Source organism: Temnothorax longispinosus, chromosome 11 (genome assembly GCF_030848805.1).
Source record: "Temnothorax longispinosus isolate EJ_2023e chromosome 11, Tlon_JGU_v1, whole genome shotgun sequence".
Lineage (NCBI taxonomy): Eukaryota > Metazoa > Arthropoda > Insecta > Hymenoptera > Formicidae > Temnothorax > Temnothorax longispinosus.
This window is the reverse complement of record NC_092368.1, coordinates 11,091,373-11,107,654: the sequence shown is the minus strand read 5'-3', so window position 1 is coordinate 11,107,654 and position 16,282 is coordinate 11,091,373. Positions and strand designations below refer to the sequence as shown.

Here is a 16,282-nt window from a genome sequence, read left to right as displayed (position 1 = left end):
GTCCGAGTTACTCTGTTCCAAATTGCGAGTCGCACCTTTGAAGGCGATAACACTACCGCGATTAGAATTATTAGCAGCATTGCTGTTAGCTCATTTATTCGAGAAAGTCGAGGCATCAATAGATTTAACTGATTTGATTGGTTTCATAAACCAACGTTTTCGGGCAGGTACTTGAATTTCATGTCCCAACATTCTGTCTGCCAGAAAAGAGGTACAGTCATAAGTTTAAGTGTCCATATCCCTCAGTAGGTCTAAAAAATAAGTGATTTTTGTGAATTTTTTGTGGAGAAAGTGAACAAAATAAATCATTCAATATTTTTGGATTATGTTTATGATACTTTTAAGTAGTTATACAAATTTTTCCAGCCCATTTAAATAATTTGGCAAAGCGGGATACCGGGCAACGCGCGAAATAGGTTGCTCCATGGCGGAAGTCCTCCAGGTCGTAAAATGTGTCTGAAACATCGAATCAATCGATTTTCCTGTTCAGTACAAGTGTCCCTATAGAGTAGACTAAAAAAAATTATTTTGAATAAAAATTCATAAAATAGCGGCAGTTCAAAAAAAATAATTAATTTTCACTATAAATTTTCGATACTTTTTTGCTTATAAAAAATTAAATATTGCATATATCGATATGATTGTAGTCTACTCTATAGGGATACTTGTACTGAACAGGAAAATCGATTGATTCGATGTTTCAGAAACATTTTACGACCTGGAGGACTTCCGCCATAGAGCAACATATTCCGCGCACAGGTCGCCGTTGCCCAGTATCCCGCTTCGCCAAATGCTACCTGAAAAAATTTTTATAACTACTTAAAAGTATCAGAAATATAATCCAAAAATATTGAATGATTTATTTTGTTTACTTTCTCTACAAAAAATTCACAAAAATCACCTTGTTTTTGGACCTACTGAGGGATATGGACCCTTAATTGATAGAGTTTTTCTGTTGTCTCATCCTCGGTTCCATGCAAAGAATTTTGAATTAGCTATACAGATTTTACTCAACAACTGCTATCCGCTCGATTTCATTTTTAGGATCTTCCACGAGCATTAAGTCTCTCATCGACAGAGTGCGTTCCGGGACAGATAGTCCGACCGATGTGCAGCCTGAAGAGGCGGCGCCTTTTTTCACAGTGCCGTATATTCCGCATTCAAAGACCAATGTAGAAACATCATAAAAAATCATAACTTCAAAAGTGCCAGACTAGAGTCAAGCTCAACAGGGTCTTCTTTCCCCGCTAATTTTTCCAAGCCCGTTCCCTTGGCAGTGGTTTCGCTAGATAGTAGATAGGGACAGTGGGAATCTCGTTAATCCATTCATGCGCGTCACTAATTAGATGACGAGGCATTTGGCTACCTTAAGAGAGTCATAGTTACTCCCGCCGTTTACCCGCGCTTGCTTGAATTTCTTCACGTTGACATTCAGAGCACTGGGCAGAAATCACATTGCGTCAACACCCGCGAGGGCCATCGCAATCATATCATATTACAGCTTAAACAAAATGCGGAATTACATCAAGACACACAAGGACGACGCCCTTCCGAAATTTACACACAACAACGTCGTATATAAGATTAATTGTGGTGGCTGTGATGCTTCGTATGTGGGTCAGACTGGTAGGTAACTGCAAAGAACATCAGGCCCACATAAGAAGAAACACAGCCAGCCGCTCGGTAATCACAGAGCATAGATTAGAGTCCGGTCATGAATTTGAGTGGAATGCAATTGAAATTTTAGACAGCGAACCATATATTGGTAAACGGTTGATTTCGGAAATGATATTTATCAAAAGACAAAAGAATGGCCTGAATATGCAGACGGATACCGAGGATTTACCCGAAAATTATCTCGACTTGATTGAGGGGCTTCCAAAAATTTGAGAGCTCCACGGTCGGTTTCTACCACGCTTAATTTTTAATTTTTGGAATTTGTATCTGTATTATACATGGACGGTTACCGCGGTTACAAGGTTTCTCTGACTATAGCGTTGCCGTAATTATTATTGTTTGGCACCGATATTATTATTGTTTATTACCGAGTATTGTCAGACATTGATCTCTCAATCTCGAAATAGACGAAACACATTAGATCGGTCATTATCTCTCGAAGCGTTGTCGAGATAACTTGCGTTTGGTCTCTCAATTCGTGCGCTATACTGTTAGGAGCAGATTTCATTGTAAGTAACTCACAGTGTTCAATTTCATACCGATATGAACCGTAAATTTAGTGTGCTGCTCCGTATGTACGCATATATCCTGTAATATAATGAAATGTCAAATGCAACATGGTCCTCCTGGCCTTCCAACTTGGAATGGATTTCAAGGTTGCTTGCCTGCAGAGTAGCACACACACACCAGAGTGTTCGCATGGGGAAAAGAACGTGCGAGTATATAATATAATAGCCGCGTTGCGGTATGTTTGAATTTAATTTCTTGTGACTACACATTGCGCTGAAGATGACCACAAAGAATGGTCGAAACGTTCGCGAATCTTTTATGTATTGACGATTAAGAAATATATACAACTTGCGCCCTATTTACCGCGCCGGCTTATATTGCCTCTTTCCATTTAATTGATTTAATCACGAGAGCCTTATAAGTTTAATAGATTTAACTGAGTTTCAGAAACACTTCTGGTCAGGCTTTACAATAACCCTGAATTGGATCTTATCATCATCTCGGAAATGGTCAACATTCGTAGCAAACAGAGTAGGCGAAATTCAGCGGTTAACTGAGCCAAAAATTTGGCGTCACGTTCCCTCGGCTCAGAACCCAGCTGACATGCTGTCACGGGGCCTCGACCCGTACGAGTTAATTAATTCCATGGCTTGGTGGCAGGGCCCTGCCTTTCTGCAGCTCGATGAGGATCACTCAACGATTTTCTTCGACTTGACGACGGCATGCCAGAGTTGCAAAAAGTCTGCGCCGTCGTCGTCACAATTGACTGCAGCATAGTCAACGAAATAATAAGCAAGCATTCCAACTTGGACAAGGCGTGTCGCGTCATAGCTTACTGTATAAGAATGCTAAAATCACATTCAAAGCCACCAACTCTATTTGTATCGCACGAAGAGACATCTGCAGCATAATTGTATCTAGCATGTAAAGCGGTACAACAGCGTTTCTTTCTTGAAAAATACACAACATTAAGGAACGGTGAAGCTGTCAATGCATCCAGTAGAGTTTTGTAATTGTCCCCGTTCATGGACGACCGCGGACTCATTCGCGTGGGGGGCAGGGTAAAAGATTCAGATTTACCCTTTAGTGCATGTTATCCGATACTCTTGTCGCGTGATCACGAATTAACAAAGCGAATCATAACACGGGAGCACGAGCGAAATATGCACGCGGGAACTCAGGCCACCATGGCTGCAGTCAGACAACAATTTTGGCCCTTATCTTTGCGATCCATTACTCGGAAGGTAATCTCAAAATGCGTGAAATGTTTCAAGGTCAAACCAGTTATTTCCGAGGCAGTAATGGGCTCATTGCTCACCGGTCGTGTTATAGTTGCGAGACATTCTCCCATACAGACGTTGACTATGCCAGTCCAATGATCTTGCGGGAAGGTAAACGACGAAACGCGCGAAATCGCAAGGCGTACGTAGCTATATTTGTGTGCTTTGCCACCAAAGCTATACATATAGAGTTAGTGAGCGATTTAACGTCCGATACATTCGTAGCCGCGCTTAAGGGGATCCTGCAGCCGTATGATTTACCGACATTATCGTTTTTCGATGGATCTTTTAATTGGCTTTACAGAATTGCAAGTTTTTGGTCTAGAATTAAAGTACGCACAAAAATCTAGGGCAGAAAACGCGATTTTATATCAAAAACGCCAAAAAATTAAAAATGTTACTTATTTGGGCACATACGCAGCTGTCACCTGACGACAATATTTGCTTAAAACAAAAATTCTGCAGTTTATACATACATAATTTTTATCATCTGCCCTTGGGAAAACATGTAGGAATAATATCGTGCAAGTAGAAGTAAGATTCAATGCGTACAAAAAAAGATCCATCGAAAAATTATTTTAGTAATGCAAATACGGATGCAAATGACAAGAAGAGCAGCAACAGTAGTTGCCGGATCTTGCGAGAGATGGCGAGCAATCGAAAAAAGGACAGATGTCATTTCGTTAGACAAAGACAGATATAGGGAAAACAAAATTAGAAAGGTTGACATTATCGACATCGAGGAAGTTCGCCAGTCACTGCAGGATCCCCTTAAGCATTTCATATCGCGCAGAGGTAAACCTTCATGCATGTATTCTGACAATGGGACCACATTCGTCGGCGCGCAAAATCAACTTCGTGATGAGCTTTTTGATTTTCTAAACAAGGAGCAAGTTCAAGACGATGTGAAACAATTCCTTCGCGATCAGCAAACTTTTTGGACTTTTATACCTCCTAACGCACCTCATTTCAGCGGTTTGTGGGAGGCAGCAGTAAAATCCGCAAAGTATCATATGAACAGAATAGTAGGAAGGTCAACTCACTTGACCTTTGAATAAATGGTGACTCTACTATACGAAATAGAGGCGATCTTGAACTCGCCACCTCTCACAGCACTTAGCGCGGATTCAAATGATTTAGCGTTTTTAAGTCCAGGTCACTTTTTAGTGGGCACTACTATGAATAGTCTCTCTTGCCATGATTTAAATGATGTAAGCGAAAAAAGATTAGTGCGATATGGGCAACATGTAGAACAGTTAAGACAGCATTTCTGGCGTCGGTGGAGTTCCGAATATCTCCGCGTTCAAAATGGAGAATCAAAAAAGGCACTCAGCTAACGGTCGGTCAACTCGTGCTGGTCAAGCAGCAAGATTTACCTCCGCTTTATTGGTTACTAGATCGAATTCAGGAAGTTCATACAGGGGCGGACGAAGTTAGCCAAACGGCTACTGTAAAAACGGCTAAGGGTTCCTTTACAAGGCCTCTGTCGAGATCAGCGATATTACCGATCGAAACGTCGGACACTGAGCATTAATTTCGTTTTTATTGTTACATGCAATCTACTTTCGCAAGTCAAGCGTTACATTTAAGTCTAGTTTTATACTTAGCATATAAGTTATACCGGCGTTTATATTTATAGCATTAAATACTCATTTAGCAATGTGCAATTTGCATCACTTTTAGTTCATTGAAAGAAGGATCTTTCAAGGCGGGCGGCGTTGTATCGTAAAGAATTGCTAGGTCGGTCGTCCGGACCTTTTCATGTGTCGCGCCTATCCGCAGTCGCGTATCCGATTCGTCGAGTCCTGCTATTGGTCGCGGAGCGGTCCGTCGTTGCCATTGGTTAATGTACGCTGCGTTACCGCCAAGAAAGGCGTAGTATTGTCCGCATAGCAGTCGTGCAGTAAAGACCGCACAGGTTACGGTCAGCGTTTTTCCACGAAATAAATAAGCTTATACCACACAAATAGTCTCCAAGTATCATTCGTCAAAGGCAGCATTAACTTAAACTAGAGAAGCTCAGTCTATCTAGGTCTATCTATCTCGACCACGTCGCTCCTGTGCATTCATAACCTCGGGCACGCGTGGAAGAGGCATAAGTCTCGCGTACATAAATACGCAACAATAGTAGTAGACAATAATATAAAGTTTTTATTGGTATAATTCATTTTCCTTAAACATAGTAAATAGACTCGATAAATTAAGTTATATATGACTTATATGTCTTATATTATTTTCCTTGTAATAAACTGTATGTACGAATAGTTGAACTGATTATTTTTCCTCTATATACCCCAACATATAAATATATAATTAAAATATTTTAACATTAAATACATACAGGGTGCGAGAAAAGTCTGGAAACGGTCAAATATCTCGAAAACAAAACGTTTCTGAGAAAAATGTTTCGAACCAAAGTTGTAGGGTTTTAAAAGTTCTATTCAATGATCATATCCGTTTGACCTTGAGTGGAGGCGTCAAGGCGAGGTCAAGACCAACCTAATTTTTTTAAATGGAACACCCCATTTTTTATGACACAGTATTAAAGGTGGCAGCGAGACGTTTCCAAAACACTACTTGAAAACCTATTTTCGTTGAGAATTGCCTGAGTTATGAGCTTTAGAATTTACGGTGCCGCCAGCATTAGTATTATCCAGGATGTACCGCGTGGAGGTTGCATGGTCGGACTTTACACCCCTGTGTGTGTGTGTGTGTGTGTGTGTGTGTGTGTGTGTGTGTGTGTCAGCAGAGATAAGGACCCCGCGGTTCGTCACTCCCACAGTATTTAATGACTCCAAACCTTCTCTGCTCGGGGTGTGTGTGTGTGTGTGTGTGTCAGCAGAGATAAGGACCCCGCGGTTCGTCACTCCCGCAGTATTTAAGGGTTTGGAGTCATTAAATACTGCGGGAGTGACGAACCGCGGGGTCCTTATCTCTGCTGACACACACACACACACACACACACACACACACACACACACACACACACACACAGGGGTGTAAAGTCCGACCATGCAACCTCCACGCGGTACATCTTGGATAATACTAATGCTGGCGGCACCGTAAATTCTAAAGCTCATAACTCAGACAATTCTCAACGAAAATAGGTTTTCAAGTAGTGTTTTGGAAACGTCTCGCTGCCACCTTTAATACTGTGTCATAAAAAATGGGGTGTACCATTTAAAAAAATTAGGTTGGTCTTGACCTCGCCTTGACGCCTCTACTCAAGGTCAAACGGATATGATCATTGAATAGAACTTTTAAAACCCTACAACTTTGGTTCGAAACATTTTTCTCAGAAACGTTTTGTTTTCGAGATATTTGACCGTTTCCAGACTTTTCTCGCACCCCGTATGTATTTTTTTTTAGACGTGTTAACATAATATATATTATCTTAAAATGTTATACATAACATATGATATATGTATACCTATATATAAAGTATAATGTATATAAAGTAATAAAATACTAAATATATATATAAATTTATTATTGTATTATGTTAATTTAAATATAGCAAATTAAAAAATGTATATTTTACTAAATGTATCTCAGACAGCACGCATGTCCAGAAGCAGGACATAGGGCGTCTAAAATTTTTTAGACATCTTTTAAACGTCTTACAAAATGATATCTAAAAGACATTTTATGTCCCGATTTTGGACATGGTGCTGTCTGTATATTATATATAATATCATATGTTAGATGTATATATTGTGTTATGTTACTACATCTTAATAAAGTATACATGCATTTATTGTTTTAGATTATCTTCTATCCATTCTTCGTTAATAGCTGATATGATTTTGTCTTTGTCCATCATTGTGATATGATTACCTTCCACATAATAAATTTGCACTTTACCTTCGGTAACCTAAAAATAAATTATATTTTTGTTACAAAACTTTTTGTTATTTTTAAAAAATTATAGTTTTATTTCAAAAATATCTAACCAAATTAGATTTACCTTATGTAGACCATAATCCTCTTCAGTATAATGGGCAATCGGAAAAGTGGGTTTTAGTAACGTTATGGGTGATTTAAGGCGAGGTAATGAGGAAATATCATAATCCTGTATAGCGATTATATGATTGTAAATGGTAAAATATATCAGTTTTTGATTTTTGATGGTCAATACATTTACATCGTTCGGGAAGTAAGCATGAAATATTTTTAATTTTTCGTCTATAGTGTTACATTTATTCAACTCTAACGCAAGCTGTAAATAAGAAAATTTTGCATTTTGTATGTTTAATAATAATAAATATGTGCTAAAATAACATCTACGTTTTATCAGTGATACAAAAGATTTATTGAATTTTCGAACAAGGGTAAAATCTGTTAATTAATATTCTTGTTTATTTTATTAAAATTTCTAAATCTCCACATTAAAAAATGTCATAAAAAAGCCACAACAGCTTGCAATTTTTAATTACAATAATACTTTAACATACGTTTCAGTCTGTGATCAAACTATCTTCAGTGTAATAAGATAGCATATAAAGAGCGATAAAAAAAGATAAAAGTAGAAAACGTAATACATGTATAATCACATGAATCACATTAGTTCTTATTGTAATTTGAATCAAACGCACATCCTATTTCTCCGTGTAATAAAAGTCGAAGAGCAAAATAAGAATTATGATGCACAAAATATATTTTTTAAAATTTACTAACCGTTTCCTCGTTAATTGTAGCGTACATTTTCAATAAACTAAGGAAAACTGTATTTTGTAACTCTTCTGGTGAAGCACATTGAAAATATTGATTAATCAAAACTTTTATTTGATCAGGAGCTCCGTCTATTAGTATTAACCGTCCTGAGAAATCCTTAGCTTCTAATAATCTTGCTAATTCGATGGCAATTAAGGATCCAAACGAATAACCCACTATAAGAAATTCTCTTTGATCTTTTATCTTCTTCAATACATGCTAAGAAAATAAATATGATTGTTTATGTAAGTTGTAAGCTGTAGTAATATAAAAGACTTGTAATTGTTAGATATTATTTATATATATATAAATTATTTAAAAATAGTTAAAATATATATTTTATAAGTAACGTTAATCTTCTTACAGGTAGCAAATAAGTGGCGGACTTCATCACTGAATGACTTTCGTCGGGAATATTAAGTACACCATGTTGCAAACACGTTGCCGAAGATTTAATTCTTGATGCTATAGATTTATATACACCTGAACATCCTTCAATTCCTGATAAGAGAAAAACATTGCCCTTACCAACCTCTTTTTTTGTAGCAAGTTCTACAAGAATATCTGGAACAAAGTCTGAATTCTTCATTTTTTGAATCAGCACGTTAAAATCTTCATTAATTTTGTTTGTATTGTGTATCTTTCCTGGTTCAGTTGTATTTGTCATTTGTTTAAGTTTAGCGAAATTTAGAGTTCTAATATCTTGCGCTGTCAAGGAAATATCAAACTCTCTTTCCAACATTTGTTTAATTTCAACTGCCATCATCGAATCCATACCCATTTCGGCCAATGGTACATTTAATGGCACTGCGTTTATGTTCTTCAACCCTGTTTTGAAATAAAGTAAGAATTATATAATTAAATCAATTTTATATTTAATTGAAGAAAATGAAGCGTTGAGCCGCAACAAGCTGTTGGTGTTCATATATTCTATATTTTAAGTAAATGTACATGTACATATACATATATTCCGACATTAATAAACTGCGCGCCGATTATTTGTCGGACTTGACAGCTATCGTTGGAACATTAATACCCTTCCCTCCCCGGAATTAAATCGACGCCATTTAATTATTTAAAAAACTGTAAAGAATTTATTGCGAAAAATATTACCTCAGCCAGGATTCGAACCTGGTACCTCCCTCATTCCGTAAAGGGCGTCGTACCAATTCGACTACCGAGGCATGTGGTAATATTTGTCGCAATAACCGGTTAATAATAATAAACTTGAAGAAACGCATGTTTAAGCCCGCGAAGAAATATAATAATAAAGGCTCACAAGATTAGAAATCTTTATTCTTACATCTTAGTTAATTTCTTACAAACATTTTATAACTTATTAAGACATTTTACTGTCTTATTTATAAACAATAATTGTAATTTTTTATATATTTTACCCATGAATGTTATATATCCCACCCATATAGGATATATGGCAAAAATGCAAGGATTTCTAAAAGTTTTTTTGTATTAAATACAAAGAATGAATATTTTATAATTCTAATTTTTTTTATAGTAGTAGACAGTATAAAGTTTTTATTAGTATAATTCATTTGCCTTAGTAAATAGTACTCGATAAATTAAGTTTCCATTAATTGCGGCGTATATACCGGAGTTACCCTATACTATTCAGTTAAAAAAATAATTTTTGTGCTGTATAAGCATGCGGCTATTGAAAAATTCTTTTGCGGCTTGTGTATTCCATTTATTAGTTACGTGTAAAAAAATTTTTAAGAAAAAGTGTACCAAATATATATAGCCCCAGTCTCCCCTTATACTTATTCCAATAAATACACTTGGAGTAACATTTTGATTTTATTTCTATTTCATGGCATTATATTTAGTTTTCTTCATTACTTAGCTTATTTATATAAAACTGCTTACCCATGATATGAGCAACTGTTTCATTAATATTCATTGATCCGCCAATTTTTGCTTTTTCAGTAACAACCATACTGCTTACGACAGGGCGGTCTTGTAGCAGGAATACTTCTAATGTATTCAAACAAGAAGATATTCGTTGTTGCAATGTACCTCCAATAACCAATTCCTTATTTTCTTCTTGCATATCTGCTACGAGTCCGACATCACCAACAGCACCCCATTGTATTGCCAAACCGTGTAATCCTTCTTTCATCCTCTTCTCACAGATTCTCTCCATTACGGAATTAGCCATTCCATAATTCGTTTGGCCTGCATTTCCTCTTCCACATGAGACGGAGGAAAAAACGACAAAATGACGAAGTTGTGGACAAATCGTTCTCGACAATTCGTCCATTTTCTTTGTCATCCACGCTTTTGATTTGAAAGAATCCTCGAACGTTTGTGATGATTGATTTTGAAATATACAATCTTTTAAAACAACTGCAAGATTAAATATGGCATCCACTGGTGCTCTTTCCTCAGCAAATTTTAATATAGATTCACAGTCTTTATGTTTCAAATTATCATCGATTGTAACGATCTGTATATCCACACCGTAAGATCGCCATAGCTTTATTCTTGATTGTTGATAACCTGTTCTAATCCCGGTTCGTGATGTCAATACCAGATTTTTCGCACCTCGAAGAGTCAACCAATCTGCTAGCTCTAAACCGAAACCACCTAGTCCACCCAAAATCACGTAGCATTTATGATCCAGACAATAATATCGTGGATGAGCGAGTAGTGGAGCATCCAAAGGCTCATTTTCTTCCCGAATTTTTATTATTATCTACGAACAAGTAGTTAAAGATACAATCATTACACAAAACAATAAATTATAAGTAATAAAGATTTCTTCTTTTATTTTATTATTGGTATTTTGTATATTTTATCATAAATTTTATTATAAATTTTAACATTGCATTTTATGATTTAAATTTATTATTGTGAAGAGTAACATTTATATTATAATTATTGTAGGTTTTACCGGCAGTGAAGAGTACACAATGATAATGCGAAAATGTTTAATATTCTTGTAAGTAATTAATAAGTTAATAACAAATTTGTTAATAACAAAATAAAAATGTTTAGTAATGTTTGTCCTTTAACTAAATTCTAATAGACAAATCAAATTAGTAATTATTGAAATATTAGGTTTGTTTTATGCAAAGCCATATGAGTGAATAATGGGCTAACGATACGAAAATAAATACAAGATATTATACTAGTACATGGAAAAAACGGCTGAGGTTGAAACAATTAAAATTAAATTGACTTATGAATTGTTGGGACATCTACATTGTTTTGTGCCTCAACATGTTTATGTGTACCAAATGCATATAGTTGCCTCTACTACTTCTCCGTAGCTAAACCCGTGGTTGTGACAACCATATCATAGTTGTCGCACCACCGCGCCAGCGCTGGATCATCCATTCTCTATGGTTGTCTCAACCATGTCATAGTTGCCGCACCACTGCGCCAGTGTAGTGATCTCAACTTTGGCAACATGACCGCATCAATTTGGGTGCAACAACCACAGATATGGCTGCCCCAAATATTACTATTTATTGTGGTAGTGGCAATCACAATTATGCATCTGAGAATCATATCGTTTTTTTTTCCGCGTATACAACTTTATTTATAATTAGAATAGATATAAAGTAAATGTTTTGACTTTACTAATTGTAAGTCTTTTCCAACACTAAATTGAAAGGATCTATGTTAAAAAGTGGCCGATTTTTGCTCCTAATCCGGTATATGTAAAATTTGCATGGTTTTTTTTATATTATTTTTTGCCGTAGAATTATGTGGTGATATCCGTTTGCTATCAAAACATTTTGTGACAAATCATGCTGTATTTAGAGACAATAATGGAGGTCATAAATTGCTTATCTCTTTGGGGTTTTTACCCATTTTCTCCATACTTTGATAGCAAACGGATATCACCACGTGATTCTACAGCCAAAAAACTATAACCATGCAAATTTTATATGTCGACTTAAGAGTAAAAATCGACCACTTTTTTATACATACTCCTGTGCAAGAATAAGTTTAATAATTAATTGATTGAATTAGTCTACCATAATATTTTCCACGAATATACACGAGAATAATATAAATAATACATTTTAAATTAAATAAAAACTGAAACACTAACAAAGATACATTACACAAATATGAGGTCACACAAGATGATAAGAAAAAACACACATATAGTTTTTATTATAAAATTATAAATTATTAAAGCAATTAAATTAATTTTGACACGTTGAATTACTTAGTCATTAGACAAAATAAATTGTGATTTTTGCTTATTCGATGTTAGGAAGCAAAAATAAGATGATCTAAAGTGTCTGAAGAAAATATGTCACGTGTAAGTTTAACACAACAATGAAAGGAAAAAAAGATCCAAAGTAAAAGAAATGTCCAATGTTGTCGACATTCATGTTCAAATAATTTTAAGAATAAAGATAGATTAAAGGTTGTATTTTAAAAAAATTTTTTCTTTCTTCACAGATTAATTGATGAAGAAATTAACATACTCTTTTTTTCTCTTTCTCTCTCTCTCTCTCTCTTTCTTTCCTCCTTTCTCCTTCCCTATCTCTATCTATATAATTTAACCCTAGCTCGCCACATTCCGGTTCAGTAGACCACTGAACGTTTTTCTAGTTTTCACATAATAATAACGTAATTTTCTAGTTTCCTTGTAAAGTTCAGTTCAAATTCCAATTATTTTCTTGACCTGATATTATCATAAACATTTTATTCAGAGTTTGTATTTCCAATTTCTACAGTACAAGCTTGAAAATATTAATTAGAATGAAAATGACAGTGCGACAAAGTCGAGCGGTCTCACGGACCGGAGAGTGGCTAATTAAGGACTCGAAAATAAGTGTGGCTAGCTAGGGTTAACTATACCTGCATTTGGAATGTCTCTAATTTGACATAAACAAATATTGTGTATAATTACGTGTCATAATTACATATCTCTACATATAGATATGTTTATTAAGAAATTCTCTTACCTTACCAATATGTTTACCAGCGGCCATATATCTAAAGGCAGCTTCTATTTCATTTCTTTTAAAGACTTTTCTACACAGCGGTTTAATAGCGCCGTTTTCTAAACCTTCCGCTATTTTTTTCGACAGCGTTATCTTTCGTTCTAAACTTGATAAATATAATTTATCTAATAAAATACCATAGAAACTAATGCCTTTAGAGAAAGCAAACAATTCCAATGAATTATTAGAAACCATATCAAATTTCCCAATTTCCAGAAAACGGCCACCATTTGCTAGACAACGAACAGATGCTTGTAATTTTTCTTCAGCTAAGGAATTCAATACGATATCCACTCCACGACTTCCTGTGCGCTGCATAATCATTTGTTCAAAGCTTGTATCTCGCGAGTTTCCGATATGATCTTCGGGAATAAAGGGAAACGTTTCTCTTATAAATTGTCGTTTTTTGACAGTTCCAACTGTTGTAAACACTTCACAACCTTCGTGAAGCGCAAGATGGATCGCGGCTTGACCAATACCTCCAGTACCCGAATGGATCAAAATTTTGTCTCCTTTTTTCATTTTACCCTTTATATACAAGGCGTCATAGCACGTGGTGTACACACACGGAACCGTTGCTGCATCTTCCATTGTCCATTTGTCGGGTACATTCCAACTAAGGTATTCGTCGGGCACGCAAATGTTTGTCATTCCTCTAAACATATTAATTTTTGAAAATATATAATTTGAGCGCGTATGTCTCGTAAAAGTTATGTAGTAATCATTATATAATTAGTAATCACAATATAAAACGCCTTGTCGTACTGTAGACTTTTGTTGTTCATTCTGTCATACTTAAACTTTTGAGAATTTTTGAAATTTTTAAGTGCCACATTTTAGAGAAATTTCTATTTTTCTATTTTTTTATTCTTTTATTCTTCTAATAATTTGTCAATTTTTTAAGGGTTTTGAAATACAACTATTTATATTATTTCTTCATACTTATTTGATAACTTCTGCATATCTTTAAAGCATATAGTACGGTAAGGTGTTATATTTCACAAAGTATATAAGTTTGAAATGTAGCAGTTTTTTTATTTTTTATTTGATCTAAAGCATGTTTTTTATTTAAGGTAGTTGTCTCGCGACAATACAATCCAAAATTTTATACTTTAAAGCGCTTTGAATCTACTTCAAAACATCCGACTACCTACGGTTACAGGCTGAAAACTTTTGGATAATTCTGTCTCTCACACATAGAACAAAAGACAATTCTATTTGTTTTTTCCTTCCAGTCGTTTCTTTACAGCGAATAATCGTGAAAATCGTGGTCTATTTATTATAGTATAGTATTTTTAAATTTAAACAGTCAAAATAATTTCAGTTTTTTTTGTAATACTTCTAAAATGTTCTTCTACTATATCCGTTTTTCATCAATTTCTTGTTATTCGTTCTAATTATTAAAATTTAAAATACGAGGTTTTCTTATGCTTTGTGCATGCAATGCATGGAAAAAGATGCAATTTTTGATAGCGATTATCTCACGTTTGGAATGATCAATTACTTTTAAATTGTACAAATGTATAGATTCCACATTTATTAACGTATAATTATTTTTCAAAAATTTTTTTGTTATTTGCAATTTGCGAAACAACTACCTTAAAATCAAATTTAATCTGATAAAATTGAGATTATATCAAATATTAAATTAATACTGCTGATAAATGTAAATAGTTTTCTTTATTTAGTGATTATTGATAGAGACAGTCATCATTTTTTTTACCCGTATGAGCACATTCCCATTACTCTGCGTCCACGCGTATTAAACCCAACAAATTCCAATCCAATGGGACTATCTAAATAACTAGATTTGCGTTCAAATAATCCGATCGAGTCGGCGGTGATTCTACTAGTAGCCAACATAATATCTTTAAAATTGAGAGGCGCATAAATTACATTAACAATGTCCTCACGCTTAATGTAGGAAGACAATCTTTTCTGTACCCAGCAGAGAGTACTCAAATCTCCTTGCACCTATTACAAAAAAACGTAAATGATTACAATCTAATAATAAAATTTACAATAGAATTTTTTGACACACCATCTGTTTAACGTAAGCGCTGTCTACAAATTTTGGTTCCAATGATGATAATGGAAAATGTCTGTAGGATCCCCAAAGGTTACCCAAACGTAAAACGTTGATAGGTAGGTCCAGTTGCAGCTGCTTCATGTACAATGGTTCTTGCAAGGAAAAAACAGGCGCATTGTCATCTTGAATAAACACGCATCTAAGTATTTCACCACCTGATTCTTTTCGCAAACAATTAATAAAACCGAGTAGTCCGCATTCAAAATCTTCTTCCGCGACAAGTATTATTTTCGTATCTATACCAGTTTTATTTTGTATATTCATGATTGATTTTAGTTCATCTACCCATGCAAACTCATAATTGTTTATATGTACAATTTGCAGATTTTTCGCAATATTTTGCGTTTTTCTTAGAAGTAAAAGTGTCTTTCCATTTATTTGTTTTTCTAATATAATATCCAACTTATATGTTTTCAAGCACGAATAATCATAAATTGTACCGGATTTCTCTAGAGTTAGTAGAAAACCCTGCGGCATTAACAGAGATAACAATTGCTTATATAATATTTTGCTATTTTTTGTCAAAATATCAAAACCAATGACCATCAAATAATTCTCGTCTTTCGATAACTTAGTAATCTCCGTGGTAGAAACATTGTTGGGCAAAGAGATATTTGGGAATTTCTCGTAGGTCGTCACGAGTCTGGTGTGATGTCGAATCTGAGGCAAATTATTTAAGATTTTATTAACAAGTGGGGAATTTAAATCTTCTGGTGCCACTTTGTCATTATCATCGACAAATTCGATAATTTCTACATTTATCATATTGCAGCACTCGAGTGCAATGTGCGTCGACATTCTTATTGCATCTTGTAACGACATTGTTCCTAAATCACGATGAGCAACAAATTTGTATTCTTCAAGAATGGTATTAACCGCTCTTTGTCGACGAGATATAGGTGTAGCCACAATGCCACAAATTTCTATTCCTCCGGATATTATGACGTCTAGAGGTTTGTAATGACGAACAGAAAATTCTGCAACGTAACAAATAAAATTGATTTGTCAAGCAATTGGCCGCATTA

The 16,282-nt window shown here is 35.0% G+C and overlaps 1 protein-coding gene across 3 annotated transcripts in view; it reads right to left on the bottom strand.

The window, feature by feature from the left end:
* Positions 1 to 6,610: 6,610 nt before the first annotated feature.
* Positions 6,611 to 16,282, bottom strand: part of LOC139821852 (fatty acid synthase-like) — a 56,295-nt gene continuing 46,623 nt past the window's right edge. For all 3 annotated transcript variants that reach the window (XM_071793210.1, XM_071793212.1, XM_071793211.1), the window contains 8 exons: positions 15,210 to 16,234; positions 14,892 to 15,142; positions 13,130 to 13,823; positions 10,065 to 10,893; positions 8,545 to 9,008; positions 8,145 to 8,399; positions 7,435 to 7,686; positions 6,611 to 7,341 (listed from right to left, as the gene is read on the bottom strand). In XM_071793210.1, coding sequence (XP_071649311.1) covers positions 7,222 to 7,341; positions 7,435 to 7,686; positions 8,145 to 8,399; positions 8,545 to 9,008; positions 10,065 to 10,893; positions 13,130 to 13,823; positions 14,892 to 15,142; positions 15,210 to 16,234 — 3,890 coding nt within the window. In that variant the 3' untranslated portion in view covers positions 6,611 to 7,221. The remainder of the gene's footprint in view (positions 7,342 to 7,434; positions 7,687 to 8,144; positions 8,400 to 8,544; positions 9,009 to 10,064; positions 10,894 to 13,129; positions 13,824 to 14,891; positions 15,143 to 15,209; positions 16,235 to 16,282) is intronic.